The 18,414-nt window shown below is 33.3% G+C and overlaps 1 protein-coding gene and 1 non-coding gene across 2 annotated transcripts in view; both read left to right on the top strand.

The window, feature by feature from the left end:
- LOC124540564 overlaps positions 1-18,414 on the top strand; it is a 121,596-nt gene that overhangs the window by 91,787 nt on the left and 11,395 nt on the right. The window contains exons 4-5 of the mRNA XM_047118240.1: positions 6,413-6,509; positions 17,253-17,362. Of these exons, the coding sequence (XP_046974196.1) occupies positions 6,413-6,509; positions 17,253-17,362 (207 nt within the window). The remainder of the gene's footprint in view (positions 1-6,412; positions 6,510-17,252; positions 17,363-18,414) is intronic.
- Trnar-acg lies at positions 12,352-12,424 on the top strand. The gene has a single exon. It is a non-coding gene; the product is annotated as a tRNA-Arg (tRNA).

Genomic DNA, 18,414 nt, shown 5'->3' with positions numbered 1-18,414 from the left:
CTGGGCTAAAGCCTCCTCTCCCATTAAGGAGAGGGTTTGGAACGTATTCCACCGCGCTGTTCCAATGAGGGTTGGTGGAATGCACATGTGACAGACTTTCTATGAAATTAGACACATGCAGGTTTCCTCACGATATTTTCCTTCACCGCTGAGCACGAGATTAATTATAAACACAAATTAAGCACATATTTATAGTGGTGCTTGAACCCGAAATCATCGGTTAAGATGCACGCGTTCTAACCACTGGGACATCTCGACTCACACAATCAAAACTGATACCAAAATACTTTTTCACTCGATCCTTCCATTTTGATAATTAGAATTTAGAATACGAATTTATATGAAACATTACCTTGCATTAAATTTTTACACGCTCCACTAAAGCACCACCCAACTCCAATAGAAATTGAGGGATACCCGTGCCACAAATTTTCATACGCTCCTGTTAAGTACCACAATGGGCATTATCATAATCGTTTTTTTATCGAGTTATACCAAATAGATAATAATCAAATTAGCTATTTGGAAGTTCACTCGTTCCACTGGACAACTCAGCTCTCAGTATATCTGATATGTTTCCAAACGGTACCGTCAAGTTAAAACTTTTAATCACATAATTTTTAATACGAATGTTACTTTTATTTACCGCAAATTGTTCTCTGTGTGTCTAAATGTAAGTGAGGTTCTCGTAGGTTACTTCCTATGTGGCTTTATACAGCTTTCCGTTCGTCGCCGTTACTTTGTCACGGAAATGACGACGCTGTTTCCAACAATACTTGTTTTGTTTATGGAAAATTGTACCGTTCGCATAAAAATATTTTATATTATTTTATTATGTTTAATTATTTTTAAGTTTGAGTTATTACAAGTGAATTAGCTGATGATATTTGTGTATAGAATAAAAAAATTCTTCAGAGCATCTTGAATTGAATTTATTGTAAAATTGAAGTCAATTTAGTATTAAATAATATATTTCAAAAAAGTAGTAAAAAGTTTTTTTTTTACTAATGAGCACTTATATAAAATAGATGTATTATATACTATCATGCTTTAGGAATACACGAATCTCCTTCAAGCAGGCGATACATATCGATTGAGGTCAACAACTTAAAAAAAAAAACTTTTACCGCTTCTCGAGTTCATTCATTGTTTATGAAACGATAGTACAGTCGGGGTAAGAAAAGGTTCGTCACCTTAAGATCTATTTTCGTGTGCTCAGTATGAGCGATAACCTGCTTTACCCATCGAGAATATATGACAATGACAGACATATTTTGACAATTCAGTAGAAGATATCATATATAATTTAAATTACGCCAGTAAAAGATTTCATATTGATATAAGACTAGACGTATTCCGAAGATGTTACATTGTTTTGAACCAAGTTATCATAGTGTGTAAGTTTAATTTTATATGCAGTTGTCAATTTAGTGCTTTAGTTTCAAAAGATAGTAACTTTACGCCTTGATAAAGGAATGAATTTGAAAACTGACGAAGGTTTTCTTACTCGGACTGTACATTTATTTTTATACAAACAACGACCAAGTGTCTTGCTTATATATTTGATAGAGTATTCGAAATTGAATTACCAATTCTAGTAGTTGAATAAATAAATTATTTTCAATAAATTCCATTTTGCGCCGAAAATAATTTGTTACTAGACAAATATTTCAGCGCAATAACCCCGACGTGGGCGAAGCATGAATCATTTGTTATTAATAAAAACGATTCAATACACTATTAATAGGAATATATATTTTAAGCTTTAATTACAAATTCTTTGTTTTTAAATAACAATAGCTACCTATATGACATTTGAAAATAAACGATAACTAATATAACGGAATCCCTGAAATTGAGAACGGTTCTTTTTGTGTCAAGTAATACATATAATAATAGGTTGGGGAAAAAGTTTCTTCGTATTTTATATGAAAATTCAAAAAGTTTTTTTTATAGTTTATTTACATTTGACTAAAGTATGTAGGTGCCATTTTGTTCCATAACTTTTTGCCATCTTGTTGGTAGTGACATGATCCCATTGCTGTAAAAATTTTGGGGCTTCTGATAGAAAAACTGCAACAAGTGGTTTTGGCAGTCCTCTCGTGATGTTAACCTGACACTGCCTAAGGAATTCTGCAGAGACCGAAACAGATGAAAATCTGAAGGTGCAAGGTCAGGACTATACGGAGGATGCATTAATACCTCCCAGCCAAACTCTCGTAATTTTTGTTGAGTGGCTAAAGATGTGTGAGGTCTAGCGTTGTCATGGTGAAAAACCACACCCCTTCTGTTGATCAATTCTGGCCGCTTTCTCTCAATTTCTTGCTTCAATCTCTTCAATTGTTCGCTGAACTGAACCAATTATCGATTCAGAACTAATACAGTTCTGAATCGATGGTCCTGCCGGGCGGTAACAGCTCATAATGAATGATGCCCTTCCAATTTCACCATACACACAGCATTACCTTGTTGCGAGTTAATCCGGGTTTTGCCACAGTCTGTGAAGCTTGACCGGCCTTTGACCACGATCTTTTTCGCACGTTCTTGTCGTATGTGATCCACTTTTCATCACCAGTTATCAGCTTCTTCAAAAATGGTTCGGTTTCATTACGTCGTAATAAAGAATCACAAATGAGTTAACGGTTAATTAGGTTTATTTCAGTGAGTTCATGAGGCACCCATATATCGAGCTTTTTTGTGTACCCAGCTTTATTCAAATGAGTCAAAACCGTTTTGTGGTCAATTGCCAGTTCTTCAGCTACATCGTAACTACTAATATGCCGATCTTGCTCCACTTTTTCAAAAATGGCATCAATTTTGTCCGTAACAGGGCGACCAGAGCCAGATGCATCTTTGATATCAAAATTTCCGAGCTTTTCCGAGCTCGAAAACGCTTAAACCAAACTTGCGCTACTCTCACAGATACTGCATTAGGTCCATAAACATCACAAATTTTTTTCGCGGCTTGAGTTGCATTTTTACCTTTTTTATAGTAAAATTTTAAAATGTATCGAATTTCTTCTTTAGATTCACTCATTTTAACAACAACAAAAACAAATGAAAATCACACAAATTCCTAATTTGAATTTGGAAGTGCCTTCTTTAAAATTAAAACTTTTTAATGATACCAAAACCAGCCAGATACAAATGGTATAGCCAAAGAGATTTTATTACAAGTTCAAACATACTATATGCGAAAAGACTTTTTCCCCAACCTAATATAATATTTGTATTATGATATAGGTTGACAAGCAAATAAGCCATATTAAGGTAAGTGTTCGCCACCACAATCAGTGGAATACACACCAACCTTGGAAACTATAATAATAATATAATAAATATGAGACAACATCACATACATTACTCTGATCCAAATGTAAGTAGCTAAAGCACTTGTGTTATGGAAAATCCGAAGTAACGACTGTACCACGAACACCCAGACCCAAGAAAACATAGAAAAGTAATGATGATCTACATCGACTCGGCCGGGAATCGAACCCGGTACCTCGGAGTGGCGTACCCATGAAAACCGGTGTACACACCACTTGACCACGGAGGTCGTCAACTAAAACTAAAATGATATGTCCCTTGTGCCTGTAGTTACACTGGCTTTCAACCGGAACACAACAACACTGAGTATTGCTTTTTAGCGGTAGAATATATGAGTAACCTCGGACGAGCTTACAATATATTTGAGTATTAATATTATAAATTCATAGTAATTAATATATTAATAAATTTTCATTTCATCTTAACATTTTGCAAAGCTCAGTTTGTTCGAATCTATGGTATTAAATATTCCACGTATATTTACGTCTTTTATACAACAAAACAACAACAACAGCCTATAAATTCCCACTGCTGGGCTAAAGGCCTCCTCTCCCTTTGAGGAGAAGGTTTTGGAACATATTCCACCACGGTGTTCCAATGCGGGTTGGTGGAATGCACATGTGGCAGAATTTCTATGAAATTTATCACATGCAGATTTTCTCACGATGTTTTCCTTCACCGCTGAGCACGAGATGAATTATAAAGACAAATTAAGCACATGAAACAGCGGTGCTTGCCTGGGTTTGAACCCGCAATCATCGGTTAAGATGCACGCGTTCTAACCACTGGGCCATCACGACTCGTCTTTTATAAATTTCTAGATTTTATAACAGAAATAAGCACACGAATCAAAAAAAAAAACGAAATTAAAATTGAAGCCGTAAATACAAGACGTCTTTCTCATTTCTGCTGACGGTACGTAGGTGCATATTTACTTGAAGCTTACAGATACACCCACGTTCATTTGCCGACGGTACTTTATTGGAGATACAAAGTAACAAAGGTTTTATATCGAGAAAATTTTCTAGAATACTTTAAAATATATTTTCATTTTTACGCGTTTACCTATCGACTTTATGTTTTATTTGATATCACGTAATCTTCTTATTTCTTGTATGTCAGTGTTTCGTTTAGAATATGTTTATTTAAATAACATAGTCAGATGTTTATTATTTGTAATATATTGCCTACAGGCGAAGCTTTGATAAGCGTCAGGTCAAGAATGTATTGGGGTTTTCCTTTAATCAATTTCTATTAGTAGAGTAAATGATCTGAGATGGCCCAGTGGTTAGAACGCGTGCATCGTAATCGATGATTGCGAGTTCAAACCCAGGCAAGCGCACTATATATATGTGCTTAATTTGTGTTTCTAATTCATCTCGTGCTCGGTGGTGAAGGAAAACATCGTGAGGAAACCTGCATGTGTTTAATTTCATTGAAGTTTTGCTACGTGTGCATTCCACCAACCCGCATTGGAACAACGTGGTGGAATATGTTCCAAACCCTCTCCTTAATGGAAGAGGAGGTCTTATCCCAACAGTGGGAAATTTACAGACTGTTACTTTACTTTTTTACATTTAAAGTATGATAGTTCTAATATTCCGTGCCTCGAAGAGCACGCAAAACCGTTGAATCTGCCTGAAGTCTTCTGTTCATAATTGATTGGTCGTTCCATTCATTTTTCCATTGTATTATGAAATTGAGAGAATAAATAGGGTCTGTGTCTTTGCACACTTAAATATGACCGCGCTGCTGATTAGTCTGAAAGCTTTTTATTATTATTGACATATAAATAATATTTAAACATCATTGAGGACAACGAAAAATAGTAATAATTAGTATAGTTACATATTTAGATTGTTTCCATTTTTATTTGAACTTTTTGTCATTTTTATACTATGTATAATAACTATTAAAAATGAGTTCACGAATCAAATAACTAAATTATTATTGAATTATTAGTAAATACATGACTGGCTTCGTTCTTCGTTTCTGCTGACAGTACGTAGGCGTGTATTGGATTTAATGAACATATAACTAATACACATATTGAAAATAATAAAAAGAAATTTGCTTGTAACAATCTGTCATACGATTCGATTTTTTGTTTAAAAATAACTGAGGTTACAACGCTTTAGTCATAATCGAAGACAGCGGATTCAAATCCGGTCAAACACTTACTTTATAATAAGCTTAATATTTTTAGTAATAATTTATCTTGTTCTAACCACGTTACATACAGGAATAACATTCCGTCACAAATGTTCTCTTAACAGAAGTGGAGAGGAATACATCCAAGCCTCTGTTACATTACTTGAAGCAATACAGCTGTATCTGAGCGCTGCGTAGGCAGGCCTCCTACATCTAAACTATTAACTAAACATTTTCAATAACTTTCGTATATAAGGATGAATTAATATTCTATAAATAAAATAATGAATAAGGTTAGTCTGTCTATTTATTATATTATATTCATAGAAAAGGTTTCATTTCAAGTACTAACGAAGAGGTATTCCCTGGTAGGAAGTGATTAACACTGTAAATAACCTAAGTATTGTAATAAAATATGAAGAACACATCTGGGATATATGTTCTTTCTGGGTTGAAACTCAGACAAGCACCGCTGAATTTTTATGTGTTTATAATTCATCTCGGGTACGGTGATGAAGAAATCATGAGAAAACCTGTTTTATCTACTTTTAACGAAATTCTGCCATATGTGTATCCAACAGCTTTCATTACAGCAGCGTAGTGGAATTATTCTTCTTAAAGGAGCGGAGTCCTTAACTTAGCAGTGGGGAATTAACAGACTGTTACTGTACTGTACTGTCAGTAAAATATTCTTCACTAACTGAACCTACGGTTTTACATACGAAATTTATAAAACTCAACCAATACAAATCATCATCCCCAATCTACTCCCTTGAGGGGTAAATTGAAAAAGTAGCCTATGTCCTTCCCCTTGACTCAAACTATCCACGCTCGAAAGTTCATCAAAGTCGATAGAATTACATTTACATTTATAATATTTGTACAGATTTGATTATGATTAAGATTTATTCATAATATATATTTGTTCCAGATTTCGGTACCAATACCCGTCTATCCCGCGGGAGGCGTACGGTCGGGTGATCACTAAAGCGCCACCGAACGTGGTACGCACACCGGATTACGGCGAGGTTAGTACGATACTATTATATTCTAAGAATTTGTTCCTTATAAATATAAATAAGTATAAATATTGGACATCGCTTACATTACTCTGATCCCAATGTAAGTAGCTAAAGCACTTGTGTTATGGAAAATCAGAAATATCGACGGTACCACAAATACCCAGACCGAACATAGAAAACCAATGACCGTTTTCTTGGTCGGGAATCGAACCCGAGACCTCGAAATGGCGTACCAATGAAAACCGTTGTACTCACTACTCGACCAAGGAGATCGTCAATATACTTAATGGTATGGTGCAAGCCCGTCTGGGTAGGTATTTACTCATCAGATACATACAGCTATACTTAAGGCTGACGATTTTGACTGTCGTATACTCTATTCCAACCATAAGAGCTTATTTTTATTATTATTCTACTGACAAATAACAGTACGCAGTATTGTTGTGTTCCGGTTTGAAGGGTGAGTGAGCCAGCGTAACTACAGGCACAAGGGACATAACATCTTAGTTCCCAAGTTTGGTGGCACATTAACGATGTAAGGAATAGTTAATATTTCTTACAGCGTCATTGTCTATGGGTGATGGTGACCACCTTCCATCAGGTGGCCCATATGCTCGTTCGCCTACCTATAACATAAAAAAAATAATAATAAAATAAAATATTTCGATGTTTTTTTTGTATGGTTTAGATTAAAACCAGTAGGTAGCGCTACGATAAATAAACCTCTCATTTCCCACACGAAATAAGGTCGAGCAGTGTATGTAAATATCTGTATTTATAGATTTTATGTATATCGATGTCATAAAGGGATTTTTATTACAACTCGCCTTATTTGTTCGAGTATCGACAAGCATTTGACTATAATACTCATGAGTTAATTTAATTCTACTCAAATAATAATAAACACATCAATGATATTTATTTATAAAAATGATTTATCTTAGCCGCATTAGATTAGGAAATAGAATATTGGAGGCCTGCATAGGTGGGCTGAGAGTCGGGTTTTGTGGCGTCCACCGAAAAGGCGGAGAGGGTACCGCTGGTTTTTAGTGGATATTCCGGGGCACATAGTGTCCTGGTCACTGAGGAGCCCCACATAATAATGGGGGAAACGTGTAATGCGTTTTTCCAGCGAAAAAAATGAAAGAAGAGCATATAACACCAAATCACAAGATTGTAATAGACTATCGCGGTTTAACCTAAGGGTACCCCTCAAACAGGATAATACACAGTATCTATTGAAGTGCACAAGAGCTCAATCTCTTTAATCTCTTTTGCTTACCTCTCATAATCCAATGGGACAGCCAATCTGACACACAACTTGTTCATGTGACAATATATTCTATAATGTATTATGTTCGTACGTATTATGTTAATGCATTATTTAATACGGCCTGCAGTTTTTCACACGCTAATTAAAAAAAATGTTATTTCTAAAACTATTGCTTTGAATTGGTTTGTTTCAAATAATAAGAGGCAATTTATAACATACGAGTATAAAAAAAAATGTATTTTAATAAAGATAAAATACCCTTATCAGTAACGAGTTGAAATTTAATGTGTAATAATTAAAAAGATCTTTTTGGAATTTTTTTTTTATCTTCGCTTATTATGTTGGTCATTAGAGGGCTAAAATTGGGACTTTAATACAGTATCAAGTTTGTTATTCTGATCTATTTTTTAGTAGACCTCGTGGTCAAAGCCGGAAAACTGACCTGTACTCTAAAAAATGCCGCCAGTTTATAAAAAATTAGCAAAAATGGATTAAAATTTTGATACACAATATTCAAATAAATATTTTATTCTTAGCAGTAACATTATTATTTATATTTTGAAAGATACATCTCCTATTGTTGTCACCTCTGACAATTTGGCACTCTTGGCTCTAGCCTTGCCCCTTCTCTAAATACAGCGATACCCATTTATATATATAGGGTACTTGATTTACCCCCTTATTCTTGATTAAGCATATATTTATTCAAGTATAAGGGGTAAATTAATGTAAAATAAATTGAAATACCTCTAAGATTCCAACATAATCAAAATCAAAATATACTGTGTATAAGTAGGCTTTAACAAGCACTTCTGAATCGTCATTTAAGATTTAACAACTATATTAAGTGAAGCTACCACCGGTTCGGAAAGTAGATTCTACCGAGAAGAACCGGTAAAAAACTCAGTACTAACTCTTTTTCAACATTAACGATCCCATATACATCATGTTGACTGTCCTTGATTTACGACAGAAAAAAAAAAGTTAAAAAGTTTTGTTGAGTGAAATTTTATCAATATTTCATAACAAAGTTGTTTAAAAACCTTCTAATTTAATTTTCTCGATACAATGAGAACCGTCTGGAAGTATTATATAATTACAAAACAAACTCTAAACTTCGTTAAGTTTGTAATAATTAACAGTGTTTCGACATCGGGGAAAGTTGCGAGTTTCAGTTGTTTAATGAATTTCGTTAAAGGTGTTGGTCAAGGGCGGAAAAATGTACCGACGGTGTGACTGACACTTTTGCCGTTGATATTATGACAACTTCATCAAAATCCTACTGCTACTACTGCTAATTGTATTAACTATAGTAGCACTACAAGAAGAACAGTAGTTGATACGAAAAGTGACTTTATAAAAATTAAAAAATACCATCCAAATAACAAAACAAATTCCAATCAAAGATATTACTCCATCTTGTGAGATGACGTCTGATAGAGAAGTATGGAAGGAGAAGACATGCTGCGCCGACCCCAAATAACATTGGGATAAGGGCAGGAGAATGATCATGCACCAAACCTTCTCCTAGTAGGGAGGGGAGGCCTTATCCCAGCAGTGAAAAATTTACAGACTGTTAATGTAAAAAATGTAAATGTCTTCTGTAAAACTACATACCAATTATTATTCAATTCGGCACAGCGGTCTGGTCGTGAATGACCTACAGACAGACAGTTAATTTCGCATTTATAATATTGGTACAGACTTATGAGATTTATAATCTTCGTTTTCGTGTATTTAGAAATGCAATTAGTTCATTATTCGAAAACTAATTAAATTAAACATTGCTTTAAGCATTGAAATTTTATTTAATTTGAATAATATTAAATTTTCAATGAAAATCGATCACAATCTCCAAATGGCGTCAAAGTTTCTATAAAACCATTCACTTCTGTGCTAAAGTAAAACTTAAATTAAAAATGTCGCATTGCATTTAATCACTTTGTTTTAAATTTCTTGTAGAAGTACTCTTTCTTCCAATGCCTTTGAGTCTTGCATTACAACTCGGTATCCTATTGTAGTTGCCGTACTTAGAATATCAAGCACGTTTACTTTTTTTTTCGAAATTCGAAATTGAATAGGAATCCAGATTATGCCATGATTATGATAGATTTATTATATTATTATGATATATTTGATCTATTTGGTGATCAAGACATGCAGGATTTTAAATTCAAACAGAAACATTTGTTTGTTTGTATATTTCGTAAGTTTCGCGTACAACATATTAAAAACATGCCTTATTCTATATTATAAATTATAAAATACTAAAAATATACCTTAATATATTTTATTAAGGGTTAGTTGCTAATGTATGCGTCAATAACAAACGTACATATCAGTAACGAGATATTAATGTAAAATATATCCAAAAATATATTATATGATGGGTAAGACTACTAGGTTAGGTAGGCAGTGTTTTGGCGATCTCTTAGAAAAAAGATTTTAGATTAACTTTCTGTATGCCTCAACCCCTAGAGAATACATCTTCAAATTGAATTGGTGGTAGGGAGTGACAAATCCATCTGGGTAGCAGTCATTAGATATCCTACAGCTATGAAAACTACAGGTAAGATACCTAACTTAGTTCCTAACGTTGATGGCCTATTAACCTTCCTTTATTTGAATAAAAAATAAAGAACAGATTAAAGATTTGGGGGAATATTCAAACGAGATCAGATACAATTATTTTATACTGATAAGATTATTTCTTATAACAATATCTTAGCTATTTTATTTGTTAAGACAATTTGGTTGTCTAAATCAAAGTCCAAGCTGTTTTCTAAATCTGTCTTAGTTGGGTATGCGAAAAGTCCTACCAAGTGAAGACCTCGTGAAGTATTGGCTTCTAGATTTTGCCTGAGATATCCTAACTGGAAGCAAAGAAGCTCGTAGCACCTTAGATTTCATGTTTAATACCCCATTGATAATATAGGAAATAATTTATACTTCCTGCAGTACCTATGCACATAGAACTGACGACCATGAGAAAGTCCTTATGTCCTTTTAAATAATGAATAGGTCCCTTAAGCAATAAAGTTGTATTTCATGTAAAAACGATTTTTTTGGCCTGGCAACCAATGTATGAATATATTATATATAGAAATACAATAACGTTAATAATCTGTTTTATTTATACTGTAAAAATTTTCGTAAAAAGTCGCTCACACGCTTCGATAGAATTCTTTTAGAAGAAAAAACAAAAGGTTCAACTGGTGTTACACAATTTTCTTTGTGTTTACGAACACTTTGAAGTTCGAGTTTTTTTTGTTTTTTTTTTATTATTATTCTTTAGACGATTACACGGATCTTCTTTACCGACATTAAAATTAATTATCCTCCTTGCTTTGAAAGCCCTTTGTGTAAGTTCAGCGTTTAATCTTTTGAACACATTAAGCGTTCAGGGTGTCGTGTATTTTATTAAACGTTAAAGAACTTGGCAAATGTATATCGTATTTAAAATAACAGCTATAATATATCTTCTACTAAATATAGGTACATATGGTAGATAAACATTTATTACGATTAAAACTACTATCATCTTTATAAAGCATTTACTATATTTTATTAATAATTCAAATATTAACAGGATTTAAATTATTAATAACTGACTGTCTGTCGATACACTATTATTATAATATAAACGTAAAATTTGCTTTATTTATCTATCCATCTTTCTGTCTGCCAGTAGGTACCTGCCAGCTGTTATTATATAAAAAATGTGAAAGATCCGTTGCCTGTTATCCCACTAAATCAATTTTGATGAAACTTTGAATCCCAAGGAACATAACCTTAAGACACGAATGCAACGGCGGCCAAAATCAAATAAAAAAAAACACTTACTTTAGTTCAATATAAAGTATGCTAACAAAATATATGTTTTCTGTTTGCGTGTTGTTTAGTATTAATAGTCTAAATTATTAATAGCATTTAAACCACAATGCGCTAGTAGCTACATAAGCTGCATATTTCTAAATTTAATTTCTGAGCCGAATCGAAATTGAACTGAAATTTCGTTATTCTACCGAATCTTCTTCCAAGACTGACGGTGATAGTGAGTATCGAAAGAAGATTGGTTGGTAAGCATCATCCTGCATCGCTGTTTTCCTTTAGTGGATTAAATTTTCTTTAAATTATTATAAAAACACTGACCGCGTGGAATGGTAGCAAGAATGCTAGCAGCATTTCCCTGTTGAATCGCAATTTCGATCCTCTGAGCAAAAAACGAACCAGCCCTTCTTTTAATGAAGCTTTTTATACCACTGCTCCGAGGGCCAAGTATTTCGGCAGCAAAATAATTAAATAATTAATGTTAATAATTCTTATGTCATTGTTTACATAAAAAAATATTAATGAGTTAAGAATACACGACTTTATTAAATCATAAGTATTAATCTTAATTCTATTATCTTAACGGCGAATATTTGCATTATATAATCACGTAGGTACATTGATATATTTACCGAAATATATAAAAATAGATTCGTTATTCGAGGTAGAGAATTTTTACAACAACAGTATCGCTTACATCCGAATTCCCTGTACAAGATCAGTTAATTCGACGCTGACAACATAGGCCCTGTGGCGCAACGGATAACGCGTCTGACTACGGATCAGAAGATTCCAGGTTCGAATCCTGGCAGGGTCGCAAGCTTTAATTTTTAAAGATGAATTGAATGCTTTCTTTTCTGTTATAGTAAAAATTTTAATTGTTTTTTTTATAATTACAAAATAACATTAAAGATACTTTAATTGCTCGTGCTTTATTTTTTTTAATATTAGATTCTTAGATACGATACGAGTATATCTCCTCTTCAGTTATGAATTCCAAATTCAAATAAATTAATTTAGCTGGTTAATTCGAGTTTTAAAAACATTCATTTGTTATTTTCCTCATATTTTTTTTCTACCGTTTGGTTCTACCGTGGCACCAGTGCTGACTTTTATATACCTCCCTTACAAAACAGTAATTGTACTTGTATGGACCTAATAGTATAATATTTTGTTATTCAGTTGTAGATAAAAAAGATAGCCTGAAAGTAAATAAAACATTTATACCCATTCTAAGCAGTAACGAAACCGAAATAGACTCCCAAATATAGCTTCCAAAGATATTTAAATGCTGCCTTAAAAGAGAACTACTGTTGGTCCAATCCAAATCAAAATACATTTCCTTTAAAAGTACTTTTCAATGAAGGCAGCGCCACTGATTCGAAATTTATATTCAATCGAAAAGAACTAACAAGAAACTCGTTCTCATAAAATTTCAAAACATTTGTATGAAGTATATTAATAAAAATATACATAATATGCATATTACGGATGATAAAAAATCGTGAAGCTAATACTTGTTGATTTCCAGGCAGGATATATTATACACGTGTATATAACAACTACTGTCTTTCATAACCGTACTTTTTGGTAAAATATAATTTGTAAAATGACGATTCAGAACTTGTAAAACCTAATCGAATATAGTATATTTTGATTTATAAATTTCTAACAAAGTACTTAAAGGATATATCCTTTCGGAATATATAGGTACGATGTGGTTTCAGCGGACTAGAATAGAACCGTAGCTTCTCAACCCGTTGTCGTTATAATAAAGCAAAGGGATATTGTTAAGCGCACCTTCAGTAAGCGCCTCGGCCATTTTGTAAACCTACCCGATAGCGGAGACATTCTCACGGATTTCCATCAACCGTATAAGCCTGCCAAATGTTTTTCATATTATAAATAACTGTGCATTTGTTTAAGTTCTTACCTTCATAAGCACTTTCCAGTGGCGAATTTACAAATAGGCTAACTAGGCTGGAGCCTAGGGCGACAGATATAGAGGGGCGGCAAATTTAGCCCAAATTATTGTTATATATAAAAAAACACATAATTATATGTATACACATTACGTCCGTAATCCGTAAACACGTCACTACATAGCGGGTTGGAAAAATAATCTAGTAACTGACAGCAATATCACCTAGTTTATAATCATAATAATAATGGGAGAAAACCAATGTAATGAGGACGATAGAACACAAATCATAAATGTTGCAAAAAAATAAGTAGGGGAGTCAAAAATTGAATAGACTACTAGCCTACTAGCAGCAGATTTGTAAATCCGCCACTGACCTTCCAATCGCATTTGACATTGTTATTATGTAAAGTTACCACAAGTTAGATACTTGGTGGTGCAAGGCCGTCTAGATAGGTACCACTCACTCAACAGATATTCTACTGCCAAGCATCAGTACTCTAAATCGTTGTGTTCCGGTTTGAAGAGTAAGCCAGAGAAACTATAGACAAAAGGGACATAAGTTAGTTACTGATGTTGGTGGCGCATTGACGATGTAAAGAATGCTTACTATATTTGGAGATTAAGATGACAGTCATATCATATCAAATGTATGAAAACAGATTTAAAAATATATGATTATTGAACAATAAAAAATATATTGCCTACGCTATAGGATAGCTGACATTAAATTGTATGGGTATAAATCGAATCATGAGCAAGCGAGCGATTTCTACAATACGAACGATAATCAAGTTCTTAGGTAATAGGGGAACTTGCGATGAAGCATGCGCGCATACCTGCCATCAGGGCTGTCGCAAACAACTTCAATTAATTTAATTAAAGTTCATTAATAATACCTACTCAATAACTCTCAATAACACTCCTGTATAAACACATACCTGGCGGTACATCTAAATTAAAAAAATAATCGTTTTTGTATAGACTCGAATAAGAATATTTTGGACGTAATTCCACAATCGGTATAAATTTATTTAGTTTTTTTTTTCATCCATATTCGTTGTCAATTAGGTAGAAATTTGTTAGAACTCAGTAGCTCGTATATAATTAAAATTTAATATAATTACAATTAATTATGAATTTGAAATATCGATAGCCTATTATATATTTGAAAAATTAAAAAAAATATATTTTTGGCTACCCTACCCTACACAGGTGGAAACAATAAATGTCTTACAAAAGATATCTCATGTGTTACTAATACGAAAAACAGATCGAATTAATCTTCCCATCTACTAAGCGAACTAGCAGGCTACCTCACTCGTTACTTACAAGATTGTTGAGTACAATCTTGTATATTCGCAGTTAAAGATTATTTGCTTGACATTTCTGATAGTATCGTCAGGTATCCCTCAGGGAATTCCTCTTGGCCCTTTGTTATTTCATAGTTTTATAAATGACGTAAAATCATGCTTTCTTGATTTGACTTTTTTACTTTGTGTAGATGATTATGAATATTCTCAAGATTGTAAAGTGTGATCAGTAAATAAATTTCACAATCTTTTTTTAAAATTAAAATTATGTAATATAATAAATAATTTAGTTGTATAATTTTAAATTTAACTTCATATGAATATAATGACAAAAAATAATGAAATTTCTTTTTGAATCTCTTTACGTTCCTCACTCACCAATCAGTTATCATCAATCAACTTCCTTCTTCTTAATTGTTTAATCCGACTCGAAGTCTACGAGATTCATATTCATTTTTAATTAAGTGATTTCGTCACTTGAAAATCTGAGCTATTGACGACGATGATTTTATTTAAGTAATGAAACTCTTAAAGCGCCACAGAAAATAATTTAACGAGACGAGATGATTATGTAACTTACGTCTTATCCGAAAACGCCAGCCGAAAATTTAACTCTAGAGCACAGACACTTTATTTACTTAACACGATTTACACAATCTATATAATACAAATACATACATGTGTGTGTATATACCAAAGAATCAAATTAAAAAAATAAAAATAAAAAATTTAAATTTGGAACGTATTCCATTCAACACACTTTTGAATAGAATAACATTTAATATTCATGTAATCATTTTTCGTTCTAAGTATGTTAAAGACCCTGAAACATTCAGCCTACGCAATCCTAAAATACACACATAGTAATTCGTACATAGCATTCGTATGGAATATACTGTATTCAATAATAAACTAACTGCTTAATTTGCTTTATTGGACTACTAGTAGTCGCCTGCGCTTTTGCTCGCGTTTTAAGGTATTGGTTGTCATGTTAGACAAAAAAGCAGCCTGTGTCCTTTCTTGGAGTTTAAGTTTGCTTTATAAAAAATTTAATCAAATTCGGTTCAGCGGTTTGACAATGAAAGATGGATAGACAGACAGACAGAGCGAGTCACTTTCACATTTATAATATACATATAGATGACAGGTCTACCGTCAGTAGACCATCAGTTTGAATACCTTTCATGTAAAACTAAAATTATAACGAAGAGCACATTACGTAAACTTTTGAAGATAATTGCCTTGATCTTGACTTGAAAAAATAAGACGCATGAAAAATTTATTTTATTAGGCAATCGAGCCGCGTTAATGTATTAAATGATCACCACAGCTCATAGAACAAATTGTAAAGATTTAATATCCTTCTAGTTGGTTCTCATGTGCTAGACAAAAAAAGAAGCTAAAAATAAAAAAGAATAAAGGACATATCCTTTATTGGAATTTAAATTTGATTCATACCAAATTTCATCAAATTCGGATCACTGTTTGGTAGTTTAAAATCTTCATACAAGTATAGATTAAATCCTCTTATTATTATCAGTGCCGTAAATAGCCTTTTCTGCGCCCTGTGTGAGCTTCCATTACTGCCCCCTATTTAAGCAGACCCTTTGCCTATTTTACTGTCTCACTCACTAAAATTTAAACGTAGGTTCACTACTGCAAATGCGTAGCCCATTAGCGATAAACACAAAACACAAATACGCTCGAGCGCTGCCAAAAAAATGAGTGCGATGTATGTTTTTAATAATACTAGCATGTTAGTACGTTTGTATTGGATTTATCTAGGGGCTCAGCGGAATCTTAACAAGAGCAAAACGAAAAAAAACATAGTTCAGACCAGTGTATTCTTGCGCCCCCGAGAGTCTACGCCCTGTGCCTGGGCACCGGTGGCACCGCCCTATTTACGCCACTGCTTAAAATGAGTATAGGTTCACAGACATCATCACCATGATATACATATATATTTTCTATGCAATTACTAAAATTGACTCGCTGATTGAAGACTGTGGGTTCACACCCATTGAATTTTTACGCATTCCATTAGTTCAGCTTATAATTAATTTCATACATGGCAATAAATTAAGGCACTAATGTGTCTAGCGAAAATTTACAATATGTTTTATCACCGACCGGATTAAAGCAGAATAACCACAAAATCTTCGCCTCTTTCTATGGAATTTATGTAGGCGGGCTGGCAAATATGCACCCTCATGGTAAGGGGTCACTAGACATCGGTAGTTACTATAAGAAATACAATCCTACAGGAAAGCAAAAATTACTGTTTGGCTGTAGAATATCTAGTGGATGGTACCTACCCAGATGAGATTGCACAAAGCCCTACCACTTAAAAGAAAGTCGTCAAGACTTCAATATTTATGTTTTCTTGTTGTATAATATAATATTTTTTGCAGATGTTTGGAATGTTGAACGTGCCACATACTTCTGGAAAGATTCTTCGGTACCCTGGACCGTCTCGACCTCGCGGTGGACCTACTTTCATGGTACCACCCCAGAGGGACAGGTAAGATTCGTTTTCAACATTAAGCATAAAAATGTATCTTTATATCTTACCTTCATCATCATCATCATCATGACATAGTATAAAACAAAGTAGCTTACCGCTGTCTGACTCTATGTATGCTTACATCGTCGTAATTGTACATACAACGGAATTTGCTGTGATATCTTTAAAACGATAGATTGATTCAAGAGGAAGTAATACATGTATAATATAGTAGAGAAATACTAAATAATTTTAGAAGTTTCTAAAGTAATATCATAAAAAAAGATTCTATAGTATATTTAGTACCAGTATTGCAGTCGTGTAAAGCCGAGTCAGGTCTCTAGTAATTTATACGAACGGCATGTACATACAAAGTCTATAAATATGCCAAGAAATCAACAAAAATCAAACACTCGCAAACCCTAATGCTTGCTCAAAAAGTTTCCCCTCGTGAGATAAATTTCAAACAAATAAAGTACTTGGAAACCCTAGAGTAACTTTCCAGGTTTGAAGAGTTTTTTTTAACTTAAACGTATATGTTTTAATCGGTACATAATGTAATTTATTTAATAAAAAAAAGAGTAACTGAGAAAACTGAGTTTCTTGCCGGTTCTTCTCGTTAGAACCTACTATCCGAATCGGTGGTAGCTTCACTTAAAATAGTTGTTAAATGACGATTCAAAAGTGCTTGTAAAAGCCTACTTCAATAAAGTATATTTTAATTTTGATTATTTGATTACAATTTATGTATTAATTACGTTTTTATTTAATTATTGTATATTAGAATATTTAATATTGAAAATATATGAAAAATGTCTGTAAATGCTTTCTTCGAGATTGATTAAACGTCGTAAGTACCGTCAACAAAATAGTAGTATTTTTTTATGGTATAAGTTGGCGGACAAGCATATGGGCTACCTGATGGTAAGTGGTCACCATCACCCATAGACAATGACGCTGTAAGAAATATTAACTATTCCTTACATCGCCAATGTGCCACCAACCTTGGGAACTAAAATGTTATGTCCCTTGTGCCTGTAGTTACACTGGCTCACTCACCCTTCAAACCG

Source organism: Vanessa cardui, chromosome 25 (genome assembly GCF_905220365.1).
Source record: "Vanessa cardui chromosome 25, ilVanCard2.1, whole genome shotgun sequence".
NCBI lineage: Eukaryota > Metazoa > Arthropoda > Insecta > Lepidoptera > Nymphalidae > Vanessa > Vanessa cardui.
Note: the sequence above shows the minus strand (reverse complement) of the source record. Positions and strands in the feature narration are given on the sequence as shown.